This window comes from Prionailurus bengalensis, chromosome E4 (genome assembly GCF_016509475.1).
Source record: "Prionailurus bengalensis isolate Pbe53 chromosome E4, Fcat_Pben_1.1_paternal_pri, whole genome shotgun sequence".
NCBI lineage: Eukaryota > Metazoa > Chordata > Mammalia > Carnivora > Felidae > Prionailurus > Prionailurus bengalensis.
This window is the reverse complement of record NC_057360.1, coordinates 47654182-47679383: the sequence shown is the minus strand read 5'-3', so window position 1 is coordinate 47679383 and position 25202 is coordinate 47654182. Positions and strand designations below refer to the sequence as shown.

The 25202-nt window shown below is 34.8% G+C and overlaps 2 protein-coding genes across 2 annotated transcripts in view; one reads left to right on the top strand and one right to left on the bottom strand.

Annotated features, from left to right (window-relative positions):
- The window catches only part of CDC73 (cell division cycle 73), a 137457-nt gene that overhangs the window by 48114 nt on the left and 64141 nt on the right, over positions 1–25202 (top strand). The window lies entirely within an intron of this gene.
- Positions 9393–21379, bottom strand: B3GALT2 (beta-1,3-galactosyltransferase 2). The gene is made up of 2 exons (XM_043568383.1): positions 20783–21379; positions 9393–16129 (listed from the first exon to the last, which is right to left on the bottom strand). Exon 2 carries the CDS (start codon positions 16000–16002, stop codon positions 14734–14736), a length of 1269 nt encoding a protein of 422 aa, XP_043424318.1. The 5' UTR covers positions 16003–16129; positions 20783–21379; the 3' UTR covers positions 9393–14733.

Genomic DNA, 25202 nt, shown 5'->3' with positions numbered 1-25202 from the left:
AAACATTTTGTGGTTCAAAGTTGGTGTTCTCTATCACCAAAATTGTTTGTAAATGTCCATCTGTTAAAGATTGATCTGTAATGAAAGTTTATGTATTGTGTCTCTGAAATGTCTTTTTATACAGATAGATACTGGCAAATACTTGTATCAGTCCATGAACATATGATATTAACTGAGCATATTTGTCATTTGGAAGGCATTTCTTGAACTGTTAGATTATTTTCTTTATAATTGCCTTTTTAGCACATCATTACATTTCAGATTTATTATTGTCAATTGAAGGTTAGGTAGAAGTTCCAAAATTGCAGTTGAAGCTCAGATGTTGCTATATGGACACATATGGGATACACAGTGTTTCTTTTCATTTTTTCAACCAATATTTGTTGTGTTGATTTGTGCCTGCCATATGCTGGGCAGTAGTATACGTTCTGGGGATGCAGTGATAAATAGAGGAAGGCAAAATATCAGTGATTAATTTTTAGAAAATTAAAATAGAATGAGATGATATAATTGAGTTCATGCAGTGTGCCAGTCAGCAGTGCTCAATCACGAGAGGTCTCTGTCTCAAGTACATAAGTGCTGTTGTAGTGCAAAGGCAGTTATAGGCAGTATATAGTGAGGTAGTGTGATTACATTCCAATAGATGTAAAATTTCCTTTATGGATACTGAAATTTAAATTTCATGATTTTTACATATCACTAAATAGTATTACTATCATCTGGATTTTTTTTTCTCAACTTTAAAAATACAAAAACCAGGGGCACCTAGGTGTCTCAGTCAGTTAAGCATCTGACTTTGGCTTGGATCATGATCTCACGGTTTGTGGTTCAAGCCCCACTTTGGGTTCTGTGCTGTCAGCTTGGAACCTGGAGCCTGCTTCAGATTCTGTGTCTCCCTCTCTTTCTGTTCCTCCCCCTCCTGTGCTCTGTCTCTTTGTCTCTCAAAAATAAATAAACATTAAAAAAATTTTTGTTTTAAATGTAAAAACCAGGGGTGCCTGGGTGGCTTGGTCAGTTAAGCTTCCGACTCTTGGTTTTAGCTCAGGTCATGATCTCATGGTTCTCAAGTTTAAGCCCTGTGTCAGGCTCTGTCGTAAGAATGCAGAGCCTGTTTGGGATTCTCTCTCGCCGCCTCTCTCTGTTCCTTCCCCGCTTGTACACGCATATGTGGTTTCTTTCTTTCTCTCAAATAAGCTTCTTTAAAAATTGTAAAAGCCAGTCATGGCCCATGAGACATACAAAAATAGGCAATGTCCATATTTGGTCCACAGCTATAGGTTGCTAACTTTTGGATAATATTTTTTTTCTTTGTTTATAACAATTTATTTTCTCAGCTCTGGAGGCCAGAAGTCTGAATCAGGATGTGAGCAGGGCCATGCTCCCTCTGAATCCTATTGGGGAATTCTTGCCTTGACTAAAATTTTTATGAACTGATGTAAGATAGTAATTTTTAAATACTGAATCAAGCAGTCAATACTTGACTTGAATTTTATGGCCTTAGGAATTGATATTTAAATGAATTTTAGGAAGTATCCTATTTAAATACACACCTGGCATAGTCATTAAGAACACTAACTTCTGACATTAAATTTATAAGAGCCATTGTTTACATAATGGCTATTGGCCTATGTACTATAGTTAAAACTATTATTTCTATTGACAAATATTAGGAAACTAACTTAGGAAACTCACAAATATTAAATGACAATTGTTAATGAGGGACTTGGCTTTTAGACTAACAACAGTGTGAAACAATCTATTTCCTAGTACTGAACAAATTAAAATTTTATTAATTTTTTACAGTAAGGAATTTTTTATTGCTTAAAGCCAAATAAAATGGATTTTTGGTCGCTTTTTAAAAGAAAATTTCTCATAAAGAATGTATTGAGTTTTGCTAAGACATTTTTCCTGATTTGTGAGAATATGATATTTGGGGAACAAAGTTATAAGGCTTTTTGGTCTGTCAGCCAGACTGGGAAAACATTTATGCAAAAATAGAGGAGCAGTTGATAGTCTCTTCAGGTAGATGAGGAGTGAGGAGAACAGGATAGTGTAACAGGCATGGCCAAGAAGAGAGCATTGACGAGCCCACCTTCCTGCAGTTTGCAGGGCCTCCTTAGTGTTCCTGCCTTAAATACACTAAGCTGGAGAGGTGTCTACAGCCTATTCCGGTTACACAGGTGGAAAGGGTTCCTGTTCAGTTAGTCATTATTTGACATCCTGAGAACCATCTTGTATGGTCCAGTTGCCTAAGTATAGCATTCCCTCACCCCCATCCAGATTTTTTGTTTTCTAGCAGTCATGAAGATTCCAGTGACTTGGCACACTGCATTGTTATATAATGCATTAGTAAAGAAGCACAAATTACCTAGCTACTCCTCTCTCTCCTACCCTGTTCTTCCAAAAGGCTAAACTAAGTCAGTACTTGTAAGCTTAAGATGATAACTTATTCTTTTTCTTAAACCATTACTATTTCTAATACCAAGATATGCTAGTTTGATCAAAGACTAATTTTCTAGGTCCAGGCTGCTGATGATAATGGGAATTTATTTTTTTCTCTGAAATGAGTGCTGTTAGACAAGAAGTACATACTCGTAAGATATGAATAATACCAAAGCAATTTTTACTACTGTCTTCCCTGAACATTTTGAGGGAAGAAAGAGGAAAATCCTAGTTAGCTTGCACCCTCTTAAGTCAGACAACCTAGTGTGGGATATCATCAAACTGGAGAAAGGGGCATCTTTCTTAATTTGTTCTTCAAAAGACAGTGCTTTGTAAGTTTTTTTTTTTTGCTTCTAGGGACTTTTTGCAGAACAACTAATGAATCCACCCCCCCCCCCTTAATTATGAAAAACTATAAATATAATTAGAATAGCATATGATTTTCTATCTGCCCATCACACAGATTACTATAATTATCATTATAACAAGATCTAGTGACAGATCTAATAAAATGCCAGAATTTTAAAGTGTGAACATACATATTTCAAGATCCCTGTAACAGTTGTAATGTGATATCAAAATACCTGCTTTCTGTTGGTGACAGAGTCATGCCAGTGTTAGTAGTGCTGTGGTTTGTTGCCTACATTCATGAAGGAGGGAAATGTTAATTTCTGTTACAGGTTAGTGAAAATAAAATTATAATTTTATTTTAAAATTATTTTTATTTCAGAATTATAATTTTATTTTTTCTCCCATCCAGATTAGGGATCCACAACTCTTTGCGCTATGGTAAAGGTTTTTTTGGTTTTTGTTTTTGTTTTTTTTTTTTTTTTGGTAAAGGTTTTAAGGAAGGTCCCGGCTGTAGTTCTGTTTTAGTGTTTATTTTCTGTTTTTCTGCAAACTTGTCAAATTTTTCTCAACCTTTTGGCCTTTCTTTGTCTTTACAGTTCTGTTTGTCTTGATCATTCTTCCTCTTGCTCTTAATAAGATTGGCTCCTCCTGATTCAGACCTTTGTTCAAAGGTCACTTTCTCAGGAACACTGCCCTGTTTTTTCTTCTAGTAATCTTGGTTTTATTTGTTTATTATGATGATTTTCTTTGAATATGTGGATCTGAAGGTAGGAACCCCATCTTTCTTGCTCTCTAGTATATCTCTAGTTCTGGTTACAGAGTACCTGGCAGAGAGGTGTTGCTTAAAAAATATTTATTAAATTAATGAATTTTTCCTAAGCTCATAATATACATTGTATTTTTACTTTCCATTCTTTTATGAGTACAGAGTAGTAGTTACAGTTTGCTATTGTTATTGATGTTTTAGTAATACATTGACCCTCAGTGCCACTTCACAATCCTTTTATATATTTCTTGATGGCCCTTTATTATGCCTTCCTTGGTCAATTAGGATCTCATACAGTGTTTCTCTCTGTAAACATGGCATCATAATTTCCTCAGTGCCCAGGCCAGGATTTTGGGCATCATCCTTGTCACTTCCTTCTCCCTCACCTCCAATATCTAGCATCATGAAGACCTGTTAACCTTCTAACATCTCTGGAATTCTTTATTTCACTACCATACTTCTGCTCCAGATTATTTTTATATCTTCCAGGATTATGCAGTAGGGTCATAATTGCTCTTCTCATATCACTCATATGTTTTGCCAATATGTTCTTCCTGTTATAGCCAGTGTGCTTCAGAAGGAGTTAAGACAGAGGCCCTTAGACATGAACTAGCCTCAGCTTTTTTTCTGTTTTCCAAATATTGCTGTGTCTTCAGTGGTTTTCCATTACTCTTAGGATTAAAAACCATAGTTTTTTTTTTTTTAAATGTTTGTTTTTGAGAGAGAGAGCACACGAGCAAGTGGGGGAAGGGGAGAGAGGGAGACAGGATCTGAAGCCGTCAGCGCAGAGCCCTATGCAGAGCTCGAACTCACAAACTGCGTGATCATGACTTGAGCCAAAGTTAGAGTCTTAACAGACTGAGTTATCCAGGTGCCCCAAACCATAATTCTTAATATGTGCTATAAGTGTTCATATGATTTTATCTGTCTCCCCCCTCCCCCTCTGCCTTTTTTAACCTTTCTAGCATCAGCTTTTAATAATCTTTCTCTATATTTTTGTGCCTTGGTTTGTTTTTTCATCCTTAGGGCCATTGTAGCTGTTGTTCCTTCTTCCTGGAATTATTCCCCCTTTGCCTGAATCCCATCTAATTATCTCTTAGACATTAGCTTTAACGTTTCCTCACAAGGCTTTCTGACCCTAGGTGACACAGATTAGGTTAGATCTCCTGTTAAATGCTTGCGAGGCATTTTGTTTTTTTTCTACATGACAGATAATCACATTTGTCCTTTCATTCATTAAAAAAGTGGGTTTTTTTTTAATGTTTATTTGTTTTTGAGAGGAAGAGAGACAGCACAAGCAGGGCAGGGGCAGAGAGAGAAGGAGACACAGAATCTGAAGCAGTCTCCGGGCTCTGAGCTGTCAGCACAGAGCTGGAAGCGGGGCTCGATCTCAGGAGCTGAGAGATCATGACCTGAGCCGAAGTCGGATGCTTAACCGACAGAGCCACCCAGGTTCTCCTGTCCTTTCACTCATTTTTATGAAGATTTGATAAATGGTCAAAGGAGTATTATCTCCACAATACAGTGATTGTTTTTGTTCATTGTTGTATCTACAGATCATGACTCAGTGCCTAGACTCTCAGTAAATATTTATCAAGTAAGGAACAGACTTCTGAATGTTTCTTCAACTCTGAAGAGGACTGGGCTCAAGAATTGTTTAGCCTAATGTTGGAGTTCTAGAATTTTAGTATGGTAAAACTGGTTTAGGGAATCATGCCCAGTGGTTTCATGTGTATTGAATTTATATTGAGGAAAGCTAATGTTTCTCCTCTTGATCTTCGTAGGCATAATAATCCCTGGTTAGAAATGCACTGATATGCAGGCTCTTAAAACATGTGGCTTTTGGTAAGCTTGATCATTAGCACTTTCACCATTGCTTCTCTGTTTATGATTGAGTTCTAATAGGCAGTTTGTAAATCCATTTCTGTATAGTCCCAAGATGACTGAGAGGAATTTAAAGTTCGTGTAACCAATTATAGTTACTATTTCCAGGATACTCATACTTTTTTTGGTCAACATATATTTTCTTAAATATTGCTTTATTATTTGCAGTATAGGTGAGCCAGTATCCAAATCAGTGGGTGAGTTTTATCACTGTAGAGAAAAATAGATTCGATACCTTAGAAAGGTTTCCTTTCAAATAAGATAAAAATACTTTGAAGCCAAAAACTGAAGTTGTTTTATTGAGTCAGATTTCAACTCAGGTTCTAGTCTAGGATTTGTTGTTGTTGTTTATTGCCTTGAAAATTAATCTTAAGGAAGACAGGTAGTTTACAGAACAAAGGACAAGGCACAGATAGCGATGAGAAGATTGGGCAGAGATTATTAGCAAGGAAGAGACCCATTTATGGATCTTGTCGCTAGCCAGTGTTCTTGTTCCAAGAACACTGGGAAGCATTTAAGCACTGGAGTAATGTGAACAGCTTTGTGTTTTGAAAGTGCCATTCTGGCTGTAGTACGGGAAACAGATTGCATGAATATGAGGAAACCAATTGTGAAGTTATTGCAGGTTCATGTGAGAGATACCAGAGGAGTAGGATGAAGAAAAGTAGATGGATTCCATTCAGAATCCAGATTTGGGGGATAAAAAGATATGGTGATAACAAGAGAAGGAAGTGGCAGGGATGACTGTTGGTGTTCTCATGTGGCCACTGACTGGAGATGGCCATTCACCAAGACGTGAAATGATGAAAAAGTATTAAATGTCAAGATGAGAGAGGATAACTTCAGTTTAAACATATTGTTAAATGTAGGTATACATATAGACACTCAGACATATAAATAGTTTAAATTTGGGGTTATTGCTTATGAAGTTTCTTTAAAAATTCATTTTATTTTTGTAAAAATTATCTTGTTTTTGTCCAGCTGTTAGTTTTCTCTCTTAAGTGTAGAGGAGTCATTTATTCTCTTTTCTCTCTTAAATAAACCTACTAGGAAGAAGGTTGTAACTGTTTCTTTTTTTTCTTTTTCTTTTTCTTTTTTTTTTTGCTTTTGTTTATTTTTTACCTTGTCAGACAGATTTCTGATAAAGGAATACAGATTTATTATTTTTTTAATCTTTTATTTATTTTTGAGAAAGAGCCCATAAGCGTGAGCAGGGGAGGGGCAGAGAGAGAGGGAGAGGAGGATCCGAAGCAGGCTCTGTGCTGACAGCAGAGAGCCTGATGTGGGGCTCAACCTCATGAACTGTGAGATTATAACCTGAACCAAAGTTGGACACTTAACTGACTGAGCCACCCAGGCACCCCCAGGAATACAGTTTTAAGTAGCAAATGTGAAATGATATAGTCCAGTCCTCCCTTCCCTGTTCATTACTTTTTAAGCTCAGACAACATTTTACAGTGTATCAGGCTCAGGCAGTCAGTTTTTGTTGTGACTTTCCAGATGTGTTGGCTCTCCCTCATAGTAGTATGACTTCAGGAAGTGAGGTCCCAGACTCTGTTTCCCTGATCTCTCCTCAGCAATGAGGTATTTATAGCAACATGGTCTCAGTTGTGTTATTTTGTATGCTGAAAACAACTTTGTTGCTCTTTTGAGGGTTGAACCATGGATATGGATGATGAACAGGTCTGAAATTTTCAGTGTGTTTTCTTTAGCAGAGAAGTTCCTGGATCCCTTTGCACTCTTGATTTCAGGTAGCAGAACACAGGGCATGGTCTTATGGAGCATTCATCATAGGAGCTAGGGATCATTTTATTGCTTCAAAATTTCCTGGTGGTAGGTTTTCTGTCAGGATTCTTTGGTAACTAGCAAAAATTGAGTCTAACTGTAGCAAAGAAAAAAAGTACTGAAAAATTATATGTAGGTGAGCTTAGAAAATCAGAACCCAGTGGCAGAAGGGACAGGAACCATAAGCAGCTTTGAGGATCTAGGTAGCAAGAATTAATGGATAATTTCTTCAGGGTACTGAAGTTCAAGTGAGTTAGCTCTAATCATTTTTTCTGTGTGTGTGTGTGTGTGTGTGTGTGTGTGTGTGTGTGTGTGTGTGTGTTTCCCTTAGGGTTCAGCTTACTAGAAAAGAGGGTCTTGAGTTATTTTAGCTTGAGCAGTGCAAGGCAGGCTACCTTGATTGAAAGTCTTCCTAGAGCTTTCTAAATTGAGGGTGGAGTATGTTTCCAAGGAAAATCTGCCAGTGTTGGGAATTTTCTAGAAGTTTTTAAAGATAATGATGGATTTTTATAGGAGTATAGTTTAAGAATACATAGTTTTAACTCAAATCTGGTGTTCTCAGTTTTAACCTTTTTCTTTTTTTTAATGCTTAATAAGCAACTCCTCTTTAGTCTATGCTCTGTATTCTTACATCCATCCTAAACCACAGCATTTTGTACTTTGGAAAGAAGAGGGTTCTGTACTTTTCCCTTGTTGAGGCACAGTGGTTATCCAGATCTGAGTCTGTTGTTTTTCCTTTAATGATGCTCAGAGTTCCCCTTAATTCTCTCAGTCATCCTCCTATCCCCCCCTCCTCCTGCCAAATACATAATGAGTGTGTGTATATAAAATCAGTCAACCTGTATTCATTATTTTCTTTTACCCTTTTTATGATGGTATCCTTAAGAATAAGTAATACCTATTCTTTTTCAATAAATTTGCTTTTCCACACCTATTCTATTGAAGATGTATATAAGGACAGGTTTATATGGATAATCAGTAGAAAGAAAGAATTTTCTTAAACAGTTCATAGCATTTCCTAATCATACTAGCATAATTTCTTGTGTGCTCTGTTTTTCAGTAAAAATTTCAAAATAACAATGCTGATATTATTGTTTACTATAAGGTAGTCGGATATAATTTTTTCCTTAGACTATATCCCACTATGAATATATAGTCCAATATGTTGTAGTGTGCCTTGGTTTATTTAACCAGGCCTATATGGATGGACATTTAGGTTGTTTTCTGTCCTCTGCTATTACTAATCATGTCCTAATGATTAGTGTTATGCCTACTGAATATCATATTGCTATCAAGTGTTTTGGGAAGAGATTCCTAGATGGACAATTGATAAGTAAAGGGTAAATGCTTCTGTACTTTTGCAGGATGTTATCAAATTCTCCCCCCCCCCCCCCCCCCCATTAGGAGTTGTACCATTCCCACCAGTATGTCTTAGTGTGCCTATTTTCCTACAGGTCTATCAAGGGTATGATGTCAGGCTTAACTTTCTGTTAATTTGATAGGTGAGTAATGGTTTCTTAGTGGTTTTTATTTGCATTCTCATCAAAGTTGATTATGATTAAGGGTCTTATCATTTCTTTCTCTGTAAACTAATGTTTTTCCCCATTTTTCTGTCAGAATGTTGGTCTCTTCCTCTTCCTTTTTTCTTTTGTATCATTTCAGTATATTGGGGATATTAAACTTTTATAGGTTGCAAGTATTCTCTCAGATTGTCATTTGTCTTCTGATTTTGTTGATTTTTTATTGCCATGCCAGAGTTTCTTTCAAAGTATTTTGTAATCACATTTATAAATCTCTTCTGTGGAAAGTAGTTTTGTCGTAATTAGGAAAGTTAACTCTTCTCCCAAGTTATAAAGAAATGCACTCCCCCCCCCCCCCCATTGAACTGGTTTGTTTCGTTATTTACATTTAGATCTTTTATCTGGTTGGAAATTTTTCTAATACATGGTTGAAGAACAAATCTATTTTTTTTTTCTTATGGCTGTCCAAGTAACCAAACATCATTTATTAGATAGACCATCTTAACTGGTTATCATCATAGTGTCTGTACCCAACATATTGTAGTCTCTCAAAAGATGTTTGAATGATTGAAAAAAGTACCTCAAAGGTCTTCTAATCCTGTCATTTTATTAAAATTTTGATTATCATATATACTTCTAGAAAGTTCTTTAAAAATATTAAAAATTTATTAAATCTTAGAACAGCTTTAGTGAACATGTGCTAATAATGTGAGATATAGTACAAACTTTGATATGATAGCCATTAGCTTGTTAATGAGAGAGACAGAGACAGCACAAGTGGGGGAGCGGCACAGAGAGAGGGGGAGAGAGAAAATCCCAGGTAGGCTCCACACTGCCAGCACAGAGCCTGATGTGCTCCAACTCACAAACCATGAGACATGACCTGAACCAAAACAAAGGGTCAGATGCTTAGCCAGCTGAGCCACCCAGGTGCCCCAGCTTTATAGTACATTCTTTAAGATCACTTTCAGTATTTTCTTAGCTACTGATACCTTTTTTCCATATTAATTTTATAATCATTTTGTGATTTCCATCCATACACGCTAAAAACTTTAAAAAATATTCATTAAGATTTGACTGGGCTTACTACAACAGTTTTTTCCCTACTTGGAAAATACAGATGAAGAAAACATGCTGATTGGGGAAGAATGTCCATTTTTAAAAGTAGGTATTCTTGTTAACTAAAAAAAAATGGTGTGTTCTTACTTGTCAGAATTTTTATACCTCTTGGTAGAAGTTTAGTTTTCACCAGAGTTTCCTCTTACTTGTGATTATCCCTTATTTTTAAAATGTTGCCTTTGTGAATTTTATTTCACTATTTGTATTGTATAATGGCTCATGTCTAAGACTCTTGTTTTCGTATTTTAATCTTTTTTTTGACTGATTATCTGAGTTCCTTTTATTCTTTAAGTTGATATGTTGGATGTTATATGATGAGTAAATACATGTATTTTTATCTTTTCTGTAGTTGTATTTCAGTTCAAGAATCATTGAGGTAGTTTTCAGTAAACAAACAAAAAGCAAATAAACATTGGTCACTCTTTTCAAATGAACTTTGACATGGAGACTTTTCATTTAAACATAAAATTGCAGTTGTACTAAAGTGAGGGCAGGACTCTAAAACACAGCTCTCCTGGTTTTACTAATTATAGTAACTGAGACATATGAGGAAATTAGTTTGAAAACTGTTGTTAAACCATAACACATTATCTCATTATGGGCTTACTGAACATTTTTATTTCTCTTCTTAATTTTATCTGATAATCAAGTAGATTTTAGCTGGGGCTTATGGTAATTTCTTCTAGTTCTAATTTTCTGATAGTATTTATTTTTCAAATCATAACTGGAAACAGTTTTATGAAATTACGTTAAATAACTGTATTGTGGTTTTAATGTGATTTTTATTGTTTCAAACCTTCAGTATATTAGAAGATTCTCATCGCTGTCAGAATGTCATGTTAATTCCATTATCTATATTCTAATGTTTTAATAGCATTTTAGTTATGGCATACACCCTTATTTTATTCTATTGTATAAATTTGTGATTTTAAACATTTACTTAAAAATTCATAAAAACATGAATTCAAGATTTTTCATATAATATTATATAGTTTTCTGTTATTTAGTATTTTTATGATCTATTAGATCTGTCGATCTATTTTTTTCAGTGTTTAGGATACTGTCAACAGTGAGATTCAAATTTAGAATCTGTCACATTCAGTTGGAAGTTGAAATGATTAGATTAATAGACAGACTGAGACAATTACGTTAGCTCCAGTTGTCCTTTAGCACAGATATTTGCTCTGGTAAAGAGAGAAGAAACAATTCCTGTAGATACAGAAACATTTTTCTTCCTCTTTTGACATATTGTATCTTGAAATAGTAAGATTTATAGTTATATCATGCTTAGAGGAAGGTTGTGCGTGTGTGTTGATGTAGTGTGTGACAGGTGTCTTCCTGAAACTCAGAACGTCACTTTTTAGTATTTGTGTACATTCTCTGTTTTTTGAGAGTACTGTTTAAGTGATAAACTGATATTCTGTGAGGTCTTTTAGAAATGTATGCATAGTGGGGATATTCTTTTTTGTCTTCTTAAAGCTATGTTAATTTAATAGATTTTGTAGTTGAGCAGTAAAAACTGAAAAGGGAAAAAAAAACCCTGAAATCAGTTGGATAAAAGGATTTTACCACCTCATCCCAAAACAGTAGGTGACTGACTAGTAGAGTAAATGCAGTGCTACTTTTGTCTGTTACTAATGATCTAATGTGCTTCCAAGTAGGCACCTTTTGTAATTTCTAACTGCGACATATGTCTGTTGTTTACAGATGTATCTCAGAGCCCAAAGAAGCAAGAGATAAGCAGTAAACTTAGGGTTTTCTAAGGTTTTGGCCACCAGATGTAAACGGTTGAAAAGAAGAAGAAGAAGAAAAGAGGGATCAGATTTCCTTTCTTTTCCCTTTCTCTTTATTTGCACCTAACATCAGGTGCCCCTCCAGTGTGAGAAAATGGTTATGAAGCCTTCCCTGGCAAAAGATGAAGAATAAGCAGAGAATAGTAGAATTAGAGGACAGGCCATTTTTGCTTAGCTCTTTAGATCTTAACTGCAGGTGTCATATGTGAAATATACAGCAGAATAACATACTGGTTGAGAACATGGTCTTTAAGATGGAGCTTTGCTGCTTTAATTAGCTGTGTGATCTTAGGTATGTAACTTCTTTCATGAGTCTTTCTTTCCTGTCTCTTAGTGTCATTTGTAAGGATTCTGTGAGATCATGTGTGGAAAGTGGTGTAACACAGAACCAGGCATATAGTGTATGCTCTATCAGTAAATAGTTCCTGCTGCCATTGTTGCTATTATTGTCATAGGGGTTTTTGGTAATAGATATCAGTAAGATTCCAGTTGAGGTTATATGTGATTCTGCTGTATACTAAAAGGTGAGAAATTTAAATTATTTACTTGAATTAGACTTTCACTACCTATAATCTTGATCAAAACTAGTGTAACTATCAAAAGTTTTGGTATTTTTAATCTTCTAAAATATTTATTAACACTTTGAGCATAAAGATTACATAGTTGTTCCTGATTTTTTTCTTTGACCAAATGTAGTGCAAATAGAATTTAACATTATATTTTCATGTGTAATCATAATCACATAGTACTGGGCATGAATAAGGCACAGCTACTATTGGTGAGGTGTTGAGATATTATAATATAAAAATTCATGTTTTCTGAAGAATTACTCTTGCATATTGAGAGTGGAAGGTCAAGAATAAATTAATAGAATATTTATTTTAAAATACAGATTTTCAGCAGCATTAGGAAACTTTATTATTTGATCGAGTTTTCTTTGAGAACTCTATGTTACCAGATTACTGTCACTTCTCAAGATAGTATTCTCAGGGATATTGAAATGATTTTAAATTGATGTGTAAGATAGGAGCGATTTAGTTGTCTGTTAAGAATTCTGTTTTTCAAAGTCAACTTTTTAAACTTGAATTTTTCCGGAAGAAAAATACTATCTTTTAAAGATCCTGCACTATAATCATAATTTAGGCAGATAGTGCTTGGGTTCTGTTTCTGGGTACATAATTGCGCATGCATACATGTACACACATATACCCTTTTTTAAAAAGACTTCTGAAGTAGAAATGAGAGAATTACTCTACATTGAAGGAAAGATTACTTTTGTCTTTCCTGAAACTTACTTACCTAATTTGGTATTATCCTCTTATGTGTGACTTTTATTTAATGAGTTTGGCATTTAGTAACTTTAGTGTTTTTATAATCATATAGAATAAATTAAGTGAGAAATGGACTTAACCAAGAGCTGGGATGTTATATAGCTTGGCTTTCAAAATTACTCTATGTAGAATAGAATACTTAAGACTACTGAATTGAAAATGGGAGATATATTCAGTATAAATAGAATGTAACATATTAAATAATAAGTACTTAAACAGTTTCTGTGATTCTGAACTTTAACAATTATTACAGTTCTGTTTTGGTACAATATCTCTTCAGAATAGAATCAAGGATAAAAATAATTGTCACTACAATTAGGATAAGTAACATCTTCCTTAGATTTAGATCGTTAAATTTTACATACTTTTATGAATTAAAAACACTTTCAAACTTAGTGGGTTACTATTTCTTGATTTTAAACTTTGTAATGGAACCAAACAGAATTACTGTGAAAATATTTGTACTGTAACACTCAGTAAAGATTTTTTTGTTTACTTTTTTTTTATTAAAAACTTGGTAAAAGTGCGTTGTATACATTGTCATCCTAGAATCAAGTGTTCATCAAACGTGTAGTTTTCCCCCATCCCTCCCAAAAAAGGTTTTAAATTGGTGACATGGAATAGTTGTCGTCTACCAAATTAAAAACTGCAGGTTTGTAAACTTGGCACTCAGAGAAAGAAGTAGGTGCCATAAAATGATTAAGTATTGGCATGTGTACACCTGCTGTCAGGAAATAAACTTCCCATATGTTGCAGTTTGGCAGACATGCATCTTAAAAATGTATTGAATGAAACTGCTGCTGCACTCTTTATCCTGTATCTTTTTTCAACAGTACATTCTCTTTGTGCCTGCAATTACTTTTGCTTCAGTTGGAGGAACCTGTTGTATTTTTACAGATATCCTTGAAGTTAAGTGGTAGTACTCCTTAAGAGTGCAATAACTGATCTAATAGAATAACTCATTTAAATACTAGCTTGGCCCTTAACACCGACAAGGAAACAAACTGTCTATTTTGAAACATTTACTTTTTTTTTCTTATAAAAACTTGAGCCTGAGACACATTGATTTTTCACATTTTATCACATGTCAAAATAATTTTCCCCCAATATATGTATTAATAAAAGAAAATGAGTATCTCAATTGTTATTAAAAGGTAAATACTTAAATGAAAATTGCATTGATGAAACATCTGAACTTTATAAATGTGTTTATGGAGTAATTCAACTAAATCTTATTGCATGGAATATAGTTTTAGAACCCTAGAATAGTCAGGTCAGAAAATTTGTCCTTTGCACAATTACAAATTTTCCTTAAGATTGACAATAATGTTTTATTTACATTTAATTATATGTTAAAATGAAAAACTGAATCTAAAATGAGAAGGGTCTTTTGACTGTCTCCATTTCTTAAATTAAAATTTATGTGGAAAATATATGCAAATACATCTTATTGGCCCTTAACGTAAGCCTTGAACCATTGATGTGTGCATGCTTTTTATTGCATGTATTAACACAGAATCCCCTCATACAGTTTTTTTTTTAATAGTTTCTTTTGGGATACCTTTTTTGTTATATAATGGTATTTTTAAGAATTACTTTCAGAAATTAAAAAAATATTTTTTGAATTTCTGTATGTGATGAATTTTAACTAAAACTTGTCCTATGGATGTAATCAGTTTTAACTATACATGCTTTTAGCAATATTTTACAGATTGCACATTTGGAAAAAAAAATTGTCTTTTCTAGTGTAATTTACGATGGCGATACCTGCCTGCCTTTTCTTTTGCTGCGTTGGCACAAGCGTTGTGCTTATTTTGTTGTAAATGGTTCCAGTATTTTATCAGTTCACTAGGCTGGAACTGATGAGAGGTAATTAGGTGGCTGTATTTACAGCTTGAATAAGAAACTCGCCAGTGATTGAACACAAACTCGTTGGGAGGGGGCACAGGATCAATTCTCAACTTGGCAAGACAGATCCCTACGTATACATCTTCCAAGTGCAAACGACGGATACTTAAAGAAACTTTAAAGATCTTCTCTGCCAGATCTCCAGAAAAAACATAACCAGTCCCAGAACAGAAGACAGGGTAGCGTTCACTTGGGTAGAGGTCTGGTGGCATGTACCACTTGCTCTCTTTGTTTCGATTGGGTGCGTATCCTCTCATTAGGTAACCAGTGAAGTAGTTATGTCTGGGAGGCAGGTCTGGCTTCAGTAACTTATGTATTAAATATTCAGTGTTGACAAACATGTCACTGTCAGTTTTCATAACATATGGAATATGTGGACAGTACGTTGCAACCCAGTTCATGCCCATTAGTGTTTTAATTGTCAAATTGTAGTATGTATCTAAATATTCCTGTTGGACTATATCATGATATTGTCTGCTTTCTTCCAGTATTGCGCGTTGAAGGTAGCCATTTAACTTAATACTTACGCCCAGCAAAAAAATTCTTGTGATTTGGATACCAGGTGCTAGACTTTCATTGCCCCAAGTTTGCCGAATAGCTCTTCTAGCTTCTATTTGTCCAGGTTCTGCAGCTATTAGCAGTATTAAAAAAGGGCTCTTCTCTTGGCATTTTTCAGGTTCATTGATAATATATTTGAAATGGTATGAATTCGGATGTCCGATACCTTTTTCATTGTAAATACTTCCATTGGCACTAAGTGTATTCTCTAGCCCTGTAACTCCCTGTGGCGACAGGTCTGTGTTATTGGAGTTAGTTGCTGTTTGAGGCCTCAGAGTTTGAGGGACTGTTTCTTTCCAAATGTTCCGGAGGGAGCTGTGGTTTGTCTCACTTTTTGTAGAACGAAATCCTCGGAAAGTGTATGTTACAGGGTTTTCTTTAAATCCAGCTCTGCCTGGCAGCCAGTCATGATGATTGAAAAACAAAAACATAGCAAAAATAAACACTAGAGAAAGTACACCAATAAGATGGGTACGGAACAGAGACCTCTTGGCATTCCAGCTCATCTTTGCAAAGCAGCAGTGTCTTCTCCTCCACTGAAGCATGTTGTAAATATCCAGTAATGGGATATGAGATACTGGAGGCTGAAAATGTTGTTTCCTTCTCCTGAATCAATACTTTTCTTTGGTAATCATTTTTTAATTCGGTCACGTTGTCTCCCATGCAGTCATTCTATAAAGATGAAGCATAAAAATTTAAAAAATGCAAAATATTATAGAACTGCCTGAAAAGAGACTTTGGATGTTAATAATATTAGGGCAAATAGGAGTTTTTAAGTTGTGAAAATATGATAACCCAGGGATGAAATTTATAGTTTGTTTATCCTTGGTAACATACAATCACTGGGAATAGGATGAGCACTTTAAAGAGAAAAGTGATGGATTAATTTTCTTCCACTTATTTCGTTGTCTGAGTAGTTCTGGTCATTTGTGCTTTTGACCTGAGTTAAAGATTTAAAAGTTGTATGCATGTAGAAGAGAACAATGTTCCTAGATTCCTGAGAGAGGCCACGTAAGAAGGCCTGAGAGCAGATGGAAAATTTATTGGCATTAATTAAAATTGATTTGACATACCATTGGTGGTATGGTGCACAGTCAGCGGCCTTTTTTGTAAAACGGTCATGTATCAGTTGTGGGACAGACGGTGCAAGGTTGATTATGGCAGAGTTCTGTTAGTCACAGTACACTGCTTGGCATGTTTCCATTGGCCCCTACTGTGTTGAGAAAGTCAATGAGAAGATGCACCTGTCAAAATTAATTTTCAGGGTCCAGTAACTTCAGTACAGGATTTTAAGACTAATAAATGATGAACATTTTCAAATACTCTTTCTAATTTTAACCTTCCACTTCAAAGATGAGGTATTCAGGAGATCATAATCCTTACTTAGACTTAAGACTGAGTTTTAAAATATAGTAACTAATTATCTTTAATTATCTTTGGCCTTGGCAGAACACTCTCACATATCTCAGTTGAGTCTCCATGTTAGAATTAAACAAAGAACTACTTTGAACAATCCTTTCAGGTTTGTTACAAAATACAGGCACTAGGTACTATCATATCCAGCTGTTTAAAATTTTGAATTTTACAAAATGCATTTTAAAAGATTCTTGAGTTTTGCTGTGTTCTACATTTGTGTGTAGAGAATTTGTTACATTTTTAGGACTTCTGGTGGTGTGACACTCATTAAAGCCCTAGATTATTTTTCACTACTATTATTATTATTTTAATGTTTATTTGTTTTTGAGAGAGAGAGGAGAGAGAGAGAGAGAGAAAGAGAGAGAGCGCGCGCGAGAGCGAGCGAGAGAGCTTAAGCAGGAGAGGGGCAGAGAGAGAGAGAGATTGAGAGAGAGACGTGGAATCCGAAGCATTAAAGCCCTAGATTTTAAGATGTCAGTATGGGAGGTTCATTATTCTCCATATTAAAAACTGCTGGTGTTATCTTTTAGCAAGGTTTTTCGGTTCACAGCACAGATTTTTCATGGTTTTCAGTTTGTTCTTAGTTTTTCTAGATCAAGGAGTGGAGGTAGAGGTGGGTAAGGGGCTGTAGCTTGAATTCTATTTTTAAAGAGAAAACCCTTCTCGAGAAGGGGATTAATAATTTCAATTTCTTCAACTTTTTCTTATGAAAATTATTTCTTTAAGCAAAAGAAACTAGCCAATTTAAAAATTTAATTTAGAAGGATTCTGTTTATTTAAAATTCTGTACATACATACCTATGTGTTTGTTTAGCCTGTGATATTAAGAGATTCGTGCTTAATGCCAAATTTGTTTAACTTTGACATGAAACTTAATTATTTTGGGAAAATAATGGTAGTTACATGGAAGCCTTCATATAATTGAATAATTATAGTAAAACTCACGTATCAGGTGTATGAAGTACTTTGAAAATATTGATTGAAAGTGTTAAACATATATGAATGAAAGTACTATTCTAGTAAAAGCCACTAGGAGGAGCAAGTGGGTGGGAATTTGAACAAATTTCTAAAGTATAATACTAAAGGCGCCAGCTTTTGATAATTTTTAGTATCCGAAATTATGTAGTACTTTTAGAAGTTATGGTTCTCAAATGTAAAAAAAAATGTTTAATCATCCTGTGAGATACGGAAAAGTGATTCTTTTTTAAGTATGGAGGTTTAAAAACATAGAATCTATTTTGCTATTTATTAGAGTTTATTTACATGAATTTTAATTTCACATTGCTACAATAAAGACCAAGGCTGTTCACTGTACCAGCAAAACATAGCTGCTGTGAGCTAAACTGAAAATAGGCTGAGTGTTCTGATTTAGAAACTCAGTTTTTTCCTTCCTGTACTTGTTAATAGTTTGCCATTCTATTTAGACCAGGAAACTCTTTCTAATCTTTTATTTTCAAATGAAATATTTTATAAATAGCAATGATTCTTCCTCCACTCCGCATAGAAGCCAGTAGATATAAGGGTTAGGTGTATAAATTTAAAAGAAACAAAGTTGCTTTTTAAATTTATTTAGAAATCCATCTTAAACATTCCAAAGCTAAGTTAAATATGTCAACTTTTTGTTGATATGTGCTTGATATCTGGTTGAAGTCCAATCATTTACATCTTTTAAAAGTATAAATTTGATGGTTTGAGAAGCAATACATACTAGGTCAGATTTTTGAATAAATGACTGAAGAAATGAATGAAGATAAATATCATAGTAATAAACTAATATTTTTATGAAAGCAACATACCTGAAGTGATATCTCTGAAGTATTTCCATGTTACAGAAAACAGCATATTGTTATATAGTATAATCTAGCATAAATACATAGTTTATGGTCCTATATGATTTTGTAGCAATAAGTGATAGAGATGCATCTTAAGTTAAATTCATGACTTAATATTTGTAAATATTAAGCTTCCCAGGCTTAAAATCCGTATATACTCATTTGGTAATCTCCCATTGATAAATAAAGTATATGTGTCTAGCTTTAAAAATTTCTTTATTGAAAGTTTCTCAGGCATTCATCATAATTTCTCTGTTAAAAAGAAAGATTAAAGTAACTGTTCCTCCTTTTTATTAAATGTCTAAATTACTCTCCAGTTATTGCCTGTTATATATTAATTCTTAAAAAGTGGGAACATGACAAGAAAGTTAAAATATTTTTGTCAATCTAAATAGTTTCACACTTCTGCATTTTCAGCATAGAAGTACCTTTGATTTAGCTCTTAGGGTTTTTTATGATAATTTTTTCAAGTTATTAATGTATACTTACATATTATGAATTGTAGTACATGGAGAGAATGTTGCTGTGAAATGTTCAGTTACTTCTCACATGCTTGCACTCTCTCTTACACACACACACACACACACACACACTTTTTATCGTTTGTCTTTAAAAAGTGTTGATATCTAGTCTATTGGAACAGTCCTAGATTAAGTGGTGCTTGAATAAAAAAATTCTATACTTTTGTTTTGAGATCTAGTTTATAAAAGTGTTTAATTGGTGTTGTTAACATTAACAGAAAAAGCACTAAGAGAGACTTGAGATTTTTACAGCTGTATTTTTTTATTTAATACCATCTGATTTCATTCTATAGTGGAATAAAAATTCATGGTATGACAGAGTTGATGTTGAGATGTAATAATAATAGGGCTTGATAAACTTGTTTAATCTTAATTTTAGAATAGAATGCTTACATATGTCTTTAAAATATTTGCCTTTTGTGATTATTAAATAATAGGTTATTGAGTTGTATTGTGAGATTGAGCAAATATCAGGTTCTCTAGTAGATTGTAAAAAATATTTGAAATATATTTGAGCTCCTGACCCATGAGTTGCTCTTCTGTGATTGTTGTTTAAATAGTTTATTAGATTTATTTCTGCCCTGCACATACATACCATGATGGTAGTTCATTAGCACATATTAATAGCCTAGAAGCACAGTAGCTACATTTATATTTAATTTTTTGTCCTTGTATTGCTGTTCATGAATATTTTTATATCAGGTTATTTTCACATTATGTTTTGAATTTCACTGAAAAATTATCACCAAGGACAAATCTTATATTTGATCATTTAGAATGAGTTGCTTAAAATGAAAGTTCACTGTTTCAAGTGGGGGAATTTTTAGCAACTATTGCTGTTTCTTTGTTTAAAGTTGTATTCATGGACATGGTAATAACATGCAGATCTGCTGTGGTGGTGTTCTGTGCATAAAACTCACACTGCCTTGTGTGATCCTGTGCAAATGCTTTCCTTTTAATATTCTTACAGCTCGAGAGTAAGATTTGTTGATACTCTCTTAGATTGTGTTTGTTGTCTTTATTTAGGGAGATGGATCTGGGATAATTTTGTTAGTAAAAGCTGTTATATGTTAATAATTTGTTTGAAAAGGACTTTGGAAAAAAGCTCCTAATATTAAGATCATCTTTGATACTATTTAATGTAATTTCACTGCATTGTCTCTTTGATAGCCATTTTTAAGAGATCACTTTATTTTACTGGATAAGAATTCATTTTGACCTAATTTGGTAGAGGCTTGCTATGTTTTCTTTAGAGGGCTAGTTTTTTTCTTTTTAAGTTTAATTTTTCAGAGAATCCTTTAAGCACATCTTGATACTATTTGCCTGTTCTCTTTTATACATCCATAATCTGTAATTACTCCAGGCTACATAATTACTTGAATATAGCAATGACAGTTTTAACAATGACAGATTTTAAAATCATATATCTAGAAACCCTTTCATAGTTTTCAAGGACGGTGAACAGGATGAACTTGTTTATCAGATATTAGTGCCTCCAGGGCTATAAAAAGGTAGCAGACATTTAAATGAATATTACACACAAGATATCGACATACCTTCCTTGGTCAGGCCATTTATGTGGAGAGGATTATGCCCACTGAAAATACTTTTGGCACGCCATCACTTCAGCAAAAAAGATGCTATCGAACATGCGCACATCCCCCAATAGTCTGCCTCCTGCGATTGCTTTTCACAGTATCCAAAGTGTCCATCTGTCTCCTTGTCTTCGAGTTACCCTCCTTGTTCATATGGGTCCTAGTCTTCTGAGATTTTTCCTTTCTTTCATTTTCTTTCTCTTTCTTTAAACAAAAGAGCTGTAGTTGTCCGGTCTATTCGGAGCACTGTTGACTCTTGCCGACAGTTGATGCATTGAAGCTTTTTACATCTGCTGTTTTCCTGGCCGGACAATGCAGTGCTGTATTCTCTTCTCAGTATCCATATTTCTAGTAATAACACTGAGCTGCAATGTAAAGCAGCCGGAGCTAGAATGTAGTGCTCCGATTGTATTGGAATAGAATAGGATTTAACTCTCTTTCGTTGTTGCCTGGCAGCTGCAGGAAGGATTTTGAGCAGTTTTACTGGGGTTTTAGTCTATAATATGAAATCCACAGTTCCTCAGCTGCTGCACAGGCAGGCAGCAGTTTAAATGTGGGCTTGACAGATGCTCTCTCTGACAGAGCAGAATTTAACGTCACTGCTTGGCTGAATCCCACGTGATTGTTTGCATTCATTTTGACTAAAAACCTAAGGTAGGGAGAAGCTTAGAGATTTTGCTTCTGTGAGATAAATTATATATATTCAGTGTAAGTATAGTGGTGAGTGCATAATATGAAAATGGGATGATTATGAAATGGTTATAATTTTATTTTTTCCTTTTTTTTTAACTTTATGCTTAAGCACAGGCTTTCTAAATGTTTTCAGTGTTAGATGTTGGTTTTCATGTTTCTTACATGGTTTTATAGGACATAAGCAATATAAGCTTTTATAAAATGTAACTTGGTGCAATTTAACCCCTTCAGTGCACTTCTTCCTTTGAAGTTTATTTTCTCAAATTATTCCAATTTTACTAATATCTAGAAAAGACTTAGACCATTTATTTTTTATACCACTACGCCCAATTTTCTGGAGTTTATAAATCAGCTTGAGTGGATTGCTTTAATGATGCATGATGTGACATAGCCCACCTCTTTTTTGCTATTATGTGGTTTCCAGTGTTCTTGAAGGCAGCAAAACTTTATTTTTAATTACTTTTTAATGTGAGCATTTATTTTTTTATTTTTTATTTTCTTTAAAATTACATGTATGATAGAATTCAATAAAATGATGCAGTGGATACAGCACACTTGTACAGGATCTTGGTGGATAATGAGGTTTAACTAATCATATTTACTTGTCCAAATATTTCAAGATTGTTTAGTAACTTGCCTCCAAGAAGATTTTTTAGTAAGCACTAGATACTTATTCTGAAATATTTCTTTGTATGGTTAGTCTCCTGGGCACCTTGCTTTTTTTCTGCAAAACACTGGGGCATGGTCTTTTTTTTTTTTTTTTTTAATAGCCTGAATTATCAGTTTTTCCTGAGACTTGAGGGACATTAACTCCTAAAAATTTATCGTTTTAGAACCTAAGCTATATATTTGTAGTCATAAATATGCTTTATCCCACCTGTCTTCCTCAGTTAAGTCTGTTACCTTTCTCTATTATTTTTGTCCTATTTTTTTTTTCTTGGAAGGCAGGAGGTTTATTTTATACGGCTGGGCTCAGAGGAGATACTTCTCCAGAGATCTGAGATGCAAGCACAAGTATGGGGGACAATTTACAGTCCGTTGCTTCTGCATTCTGCATTAGTAGTAATTTGGTGCACACAGCAAGCAGGGCAGGAAGAAGAACCTGGAAGAGGAGTCTCTAAGCTAGGAACTAGAGCTTATATCAGTCCCGTAGGCCATGTTATGGTGCATAACTTTACTTATTTTCTCAATATTCCCCTCTTTGACTCCTCTTTCAAAAATCTTTTTTAGTAGGCATCACCCTTTGGCTCTAGGGGTTGGTACTCTTGGATGGCTAAGATGCGTGTTGCAGTTTGGTGAGCAGTGGTGTTTGCAGTGAAGCGTACCAAGGTGTTTAGAATATAGGGGCCGGTGGTCACAAGTAAAATTTTGGAAAGGAGGACTCCTGCCAGGGCAGGGAGCCAGGATGTCCAGTTTGTGGGGCATCCTCTATTAGTCCAATGTAAGGAGCAAGGTCAGGGTTATGACCCTGGTAAGGAGCAAGGGTTTGCAGAGTTGCATCTGAGCACCTGGACTTGGTTCACACACTGATTCCTCAAGCTTCTGCTGTGTGCAGGCCAGCCAGCTTCCGGGGTAGAGCTGGAGTAGGGCTGAAGATCCCAGGGGCCAGCGTCTTTTTGAGGGTCAGCTTGAGCGGGTTGACTAGGTCTGAGTCACTTCACCAGGTTGAGGACTCTTCCGAGTTGGCCGCCTTAATTCTGGAGTGATGGACCCATGGGGTCTTATTATTATCCCCACAGAATAATGACCATAGAAGATTGTCTATACATGAAATACTGTGACAATTTTTCTGTAGTTTACCTCAAGTTGTCTAGTTTAGGCAAACAACAAACATTTAAAGACAGAACTAGAATTTAAATCTATAATGGTGCATTGTTGAAACACAGTTTTTTCTCTCTAAAATCCCCCATTTCCAGAGATAGCCAAATCAAGACCAATGCATTTGTAGAACAAGTCCAGTCTTAACAAAACCTGGCCTAATTATTTACATAAGCTCAGCAAGAATAGCTATTGATCGTGAGGATCTTTTAAAGTTTGCTTTGCTAGAACCTTTTATAAGGAATCTCCAGATTGAACTTTTAGTAGTCTCTCCAGGCCAGAAGCCTAGCCAAATACTTGTCATCAGACAGGCCTCCAGTACCTGTAGAATTGGGTGAATTCCTCTTCACGAGGTCCCCAAGATATTCTGAGGTTCTTGCACCTTCCAGGAAGTGACCTTCTTTACTCACCTGGTGTGGCTGCTGGGAACTCTGTAAGCGAGGTATTCAGCCAACATTTCCAAGGGGCTTTATGACTCCACGTTTCATAAAGCCAGCCTTAGTTCCTTAAAGCTGTCTGGTCATATCTGAGTCTATGAATGTCACTCACAAATATGACATTCCAGTCAAGGCCTTGGTAAAATAACCAGTATTTCCAATGGTGACCTGTTACAAGATGAACAGATTCTTATTGAACTTATGCAAACAATTGTAATTGCCATGAAAGAAAGAATACTCACTGAGAGTTTTTGTATTTCAGAGGGTTTAGGTAGAGAGAAAAGATAAATGCTTCAGTTTACAAATGAATACTTTATGACATTTCTGTGTATCATCTTAAGAGAAAGTTTCCTTAATCCGGAAGAGCAAACGTTTTCATTTAGTCCCATGTTCCTAATTCTTGTTCAGTTTGAATGCAGCTTTTTAGTTCTGGAAATCTTTCAAATACCTGTATTTGTCCTCAAATTCCTTTTTACAAATCTAAATGACAAAAATCTCAGAAATAGACATTGGTCATTATGATGCAGTTGACAAAGAAATTTGGTTATTTCTGTGACACGTAACACTTCAAGTAATTAGTTAACAGCATTTACCAGTGCAGTACAACCTAAGGTTTATTACCATTGTGTGACAGTGCTTTTCCAAGCAACTTAGCATCCCAAATAAAAGGGCCTAATTGGTCAAAAAGACTTCATTTAAAACTGTATTTGTTATAGCATTATATAGTTGTTAGCAAAATCTAGCTCCTTTAACACTGAGAAGTTTTAACTAAGCAGTCAAAGACCTGATACAAATGAAACCTAAAGCTTTGGTTTTCCTGGCAGTCAAAAGAGAAGAAAACCTTTGTTTACATTGTCTTCAACAGTCAAAGAAAACTTTGTCTTTTGAAGAGAGAGAAAAGCAGAATTTCAGCCTCATACCAGTGTACTTTTAAAATTCCATGCATCTCAACCTTAGTCCATCCTGAGCACACATAAAATTACTTAACAAAGATTTTCCTGCACGAACCTTCTACAACTTTCCTTTGCCTTCAAACTTTGTCCCCAAACCATTTCTCTCCAAATAGCCAGTCTCAATTAGGACAAAATTATTTTCTTTTACCCTCAATAAAAGATGTGTCTTGCATACCTCCTACTTTCCTACATACAGGGTTGGTACACTTCAGATGGTAAATTCACGAACCAATTAAGCACAATGCATGTTTTCCAATAGGTCCAAATAGCCTTAGTTTCTCTGCAATAAGAAGTTAAAAACACAAACCTATGTTCAGTAATCAAAGCTTTAGCACTGCGTCATGCAATCAAAACTTTAAAGTTTCAGGTTACCAATTTGAAAGATATCTTAGCAATTACCCATGAAAAGTTTGGGATAGACAAAATTAACTATCATTTTAAGTCATCTTTTTGCTAACAAATTGCAGCAGAGATAACATG

Coding starts and splice junctions, on each gene's coding strand:
- B3GALT2 (XM_043568383.1), bottom strand. CDS start 16,002: ATGCTTCAGTGGAGGAGAAGACACTGCTGCTTTGCAAAGATGAGCTGG.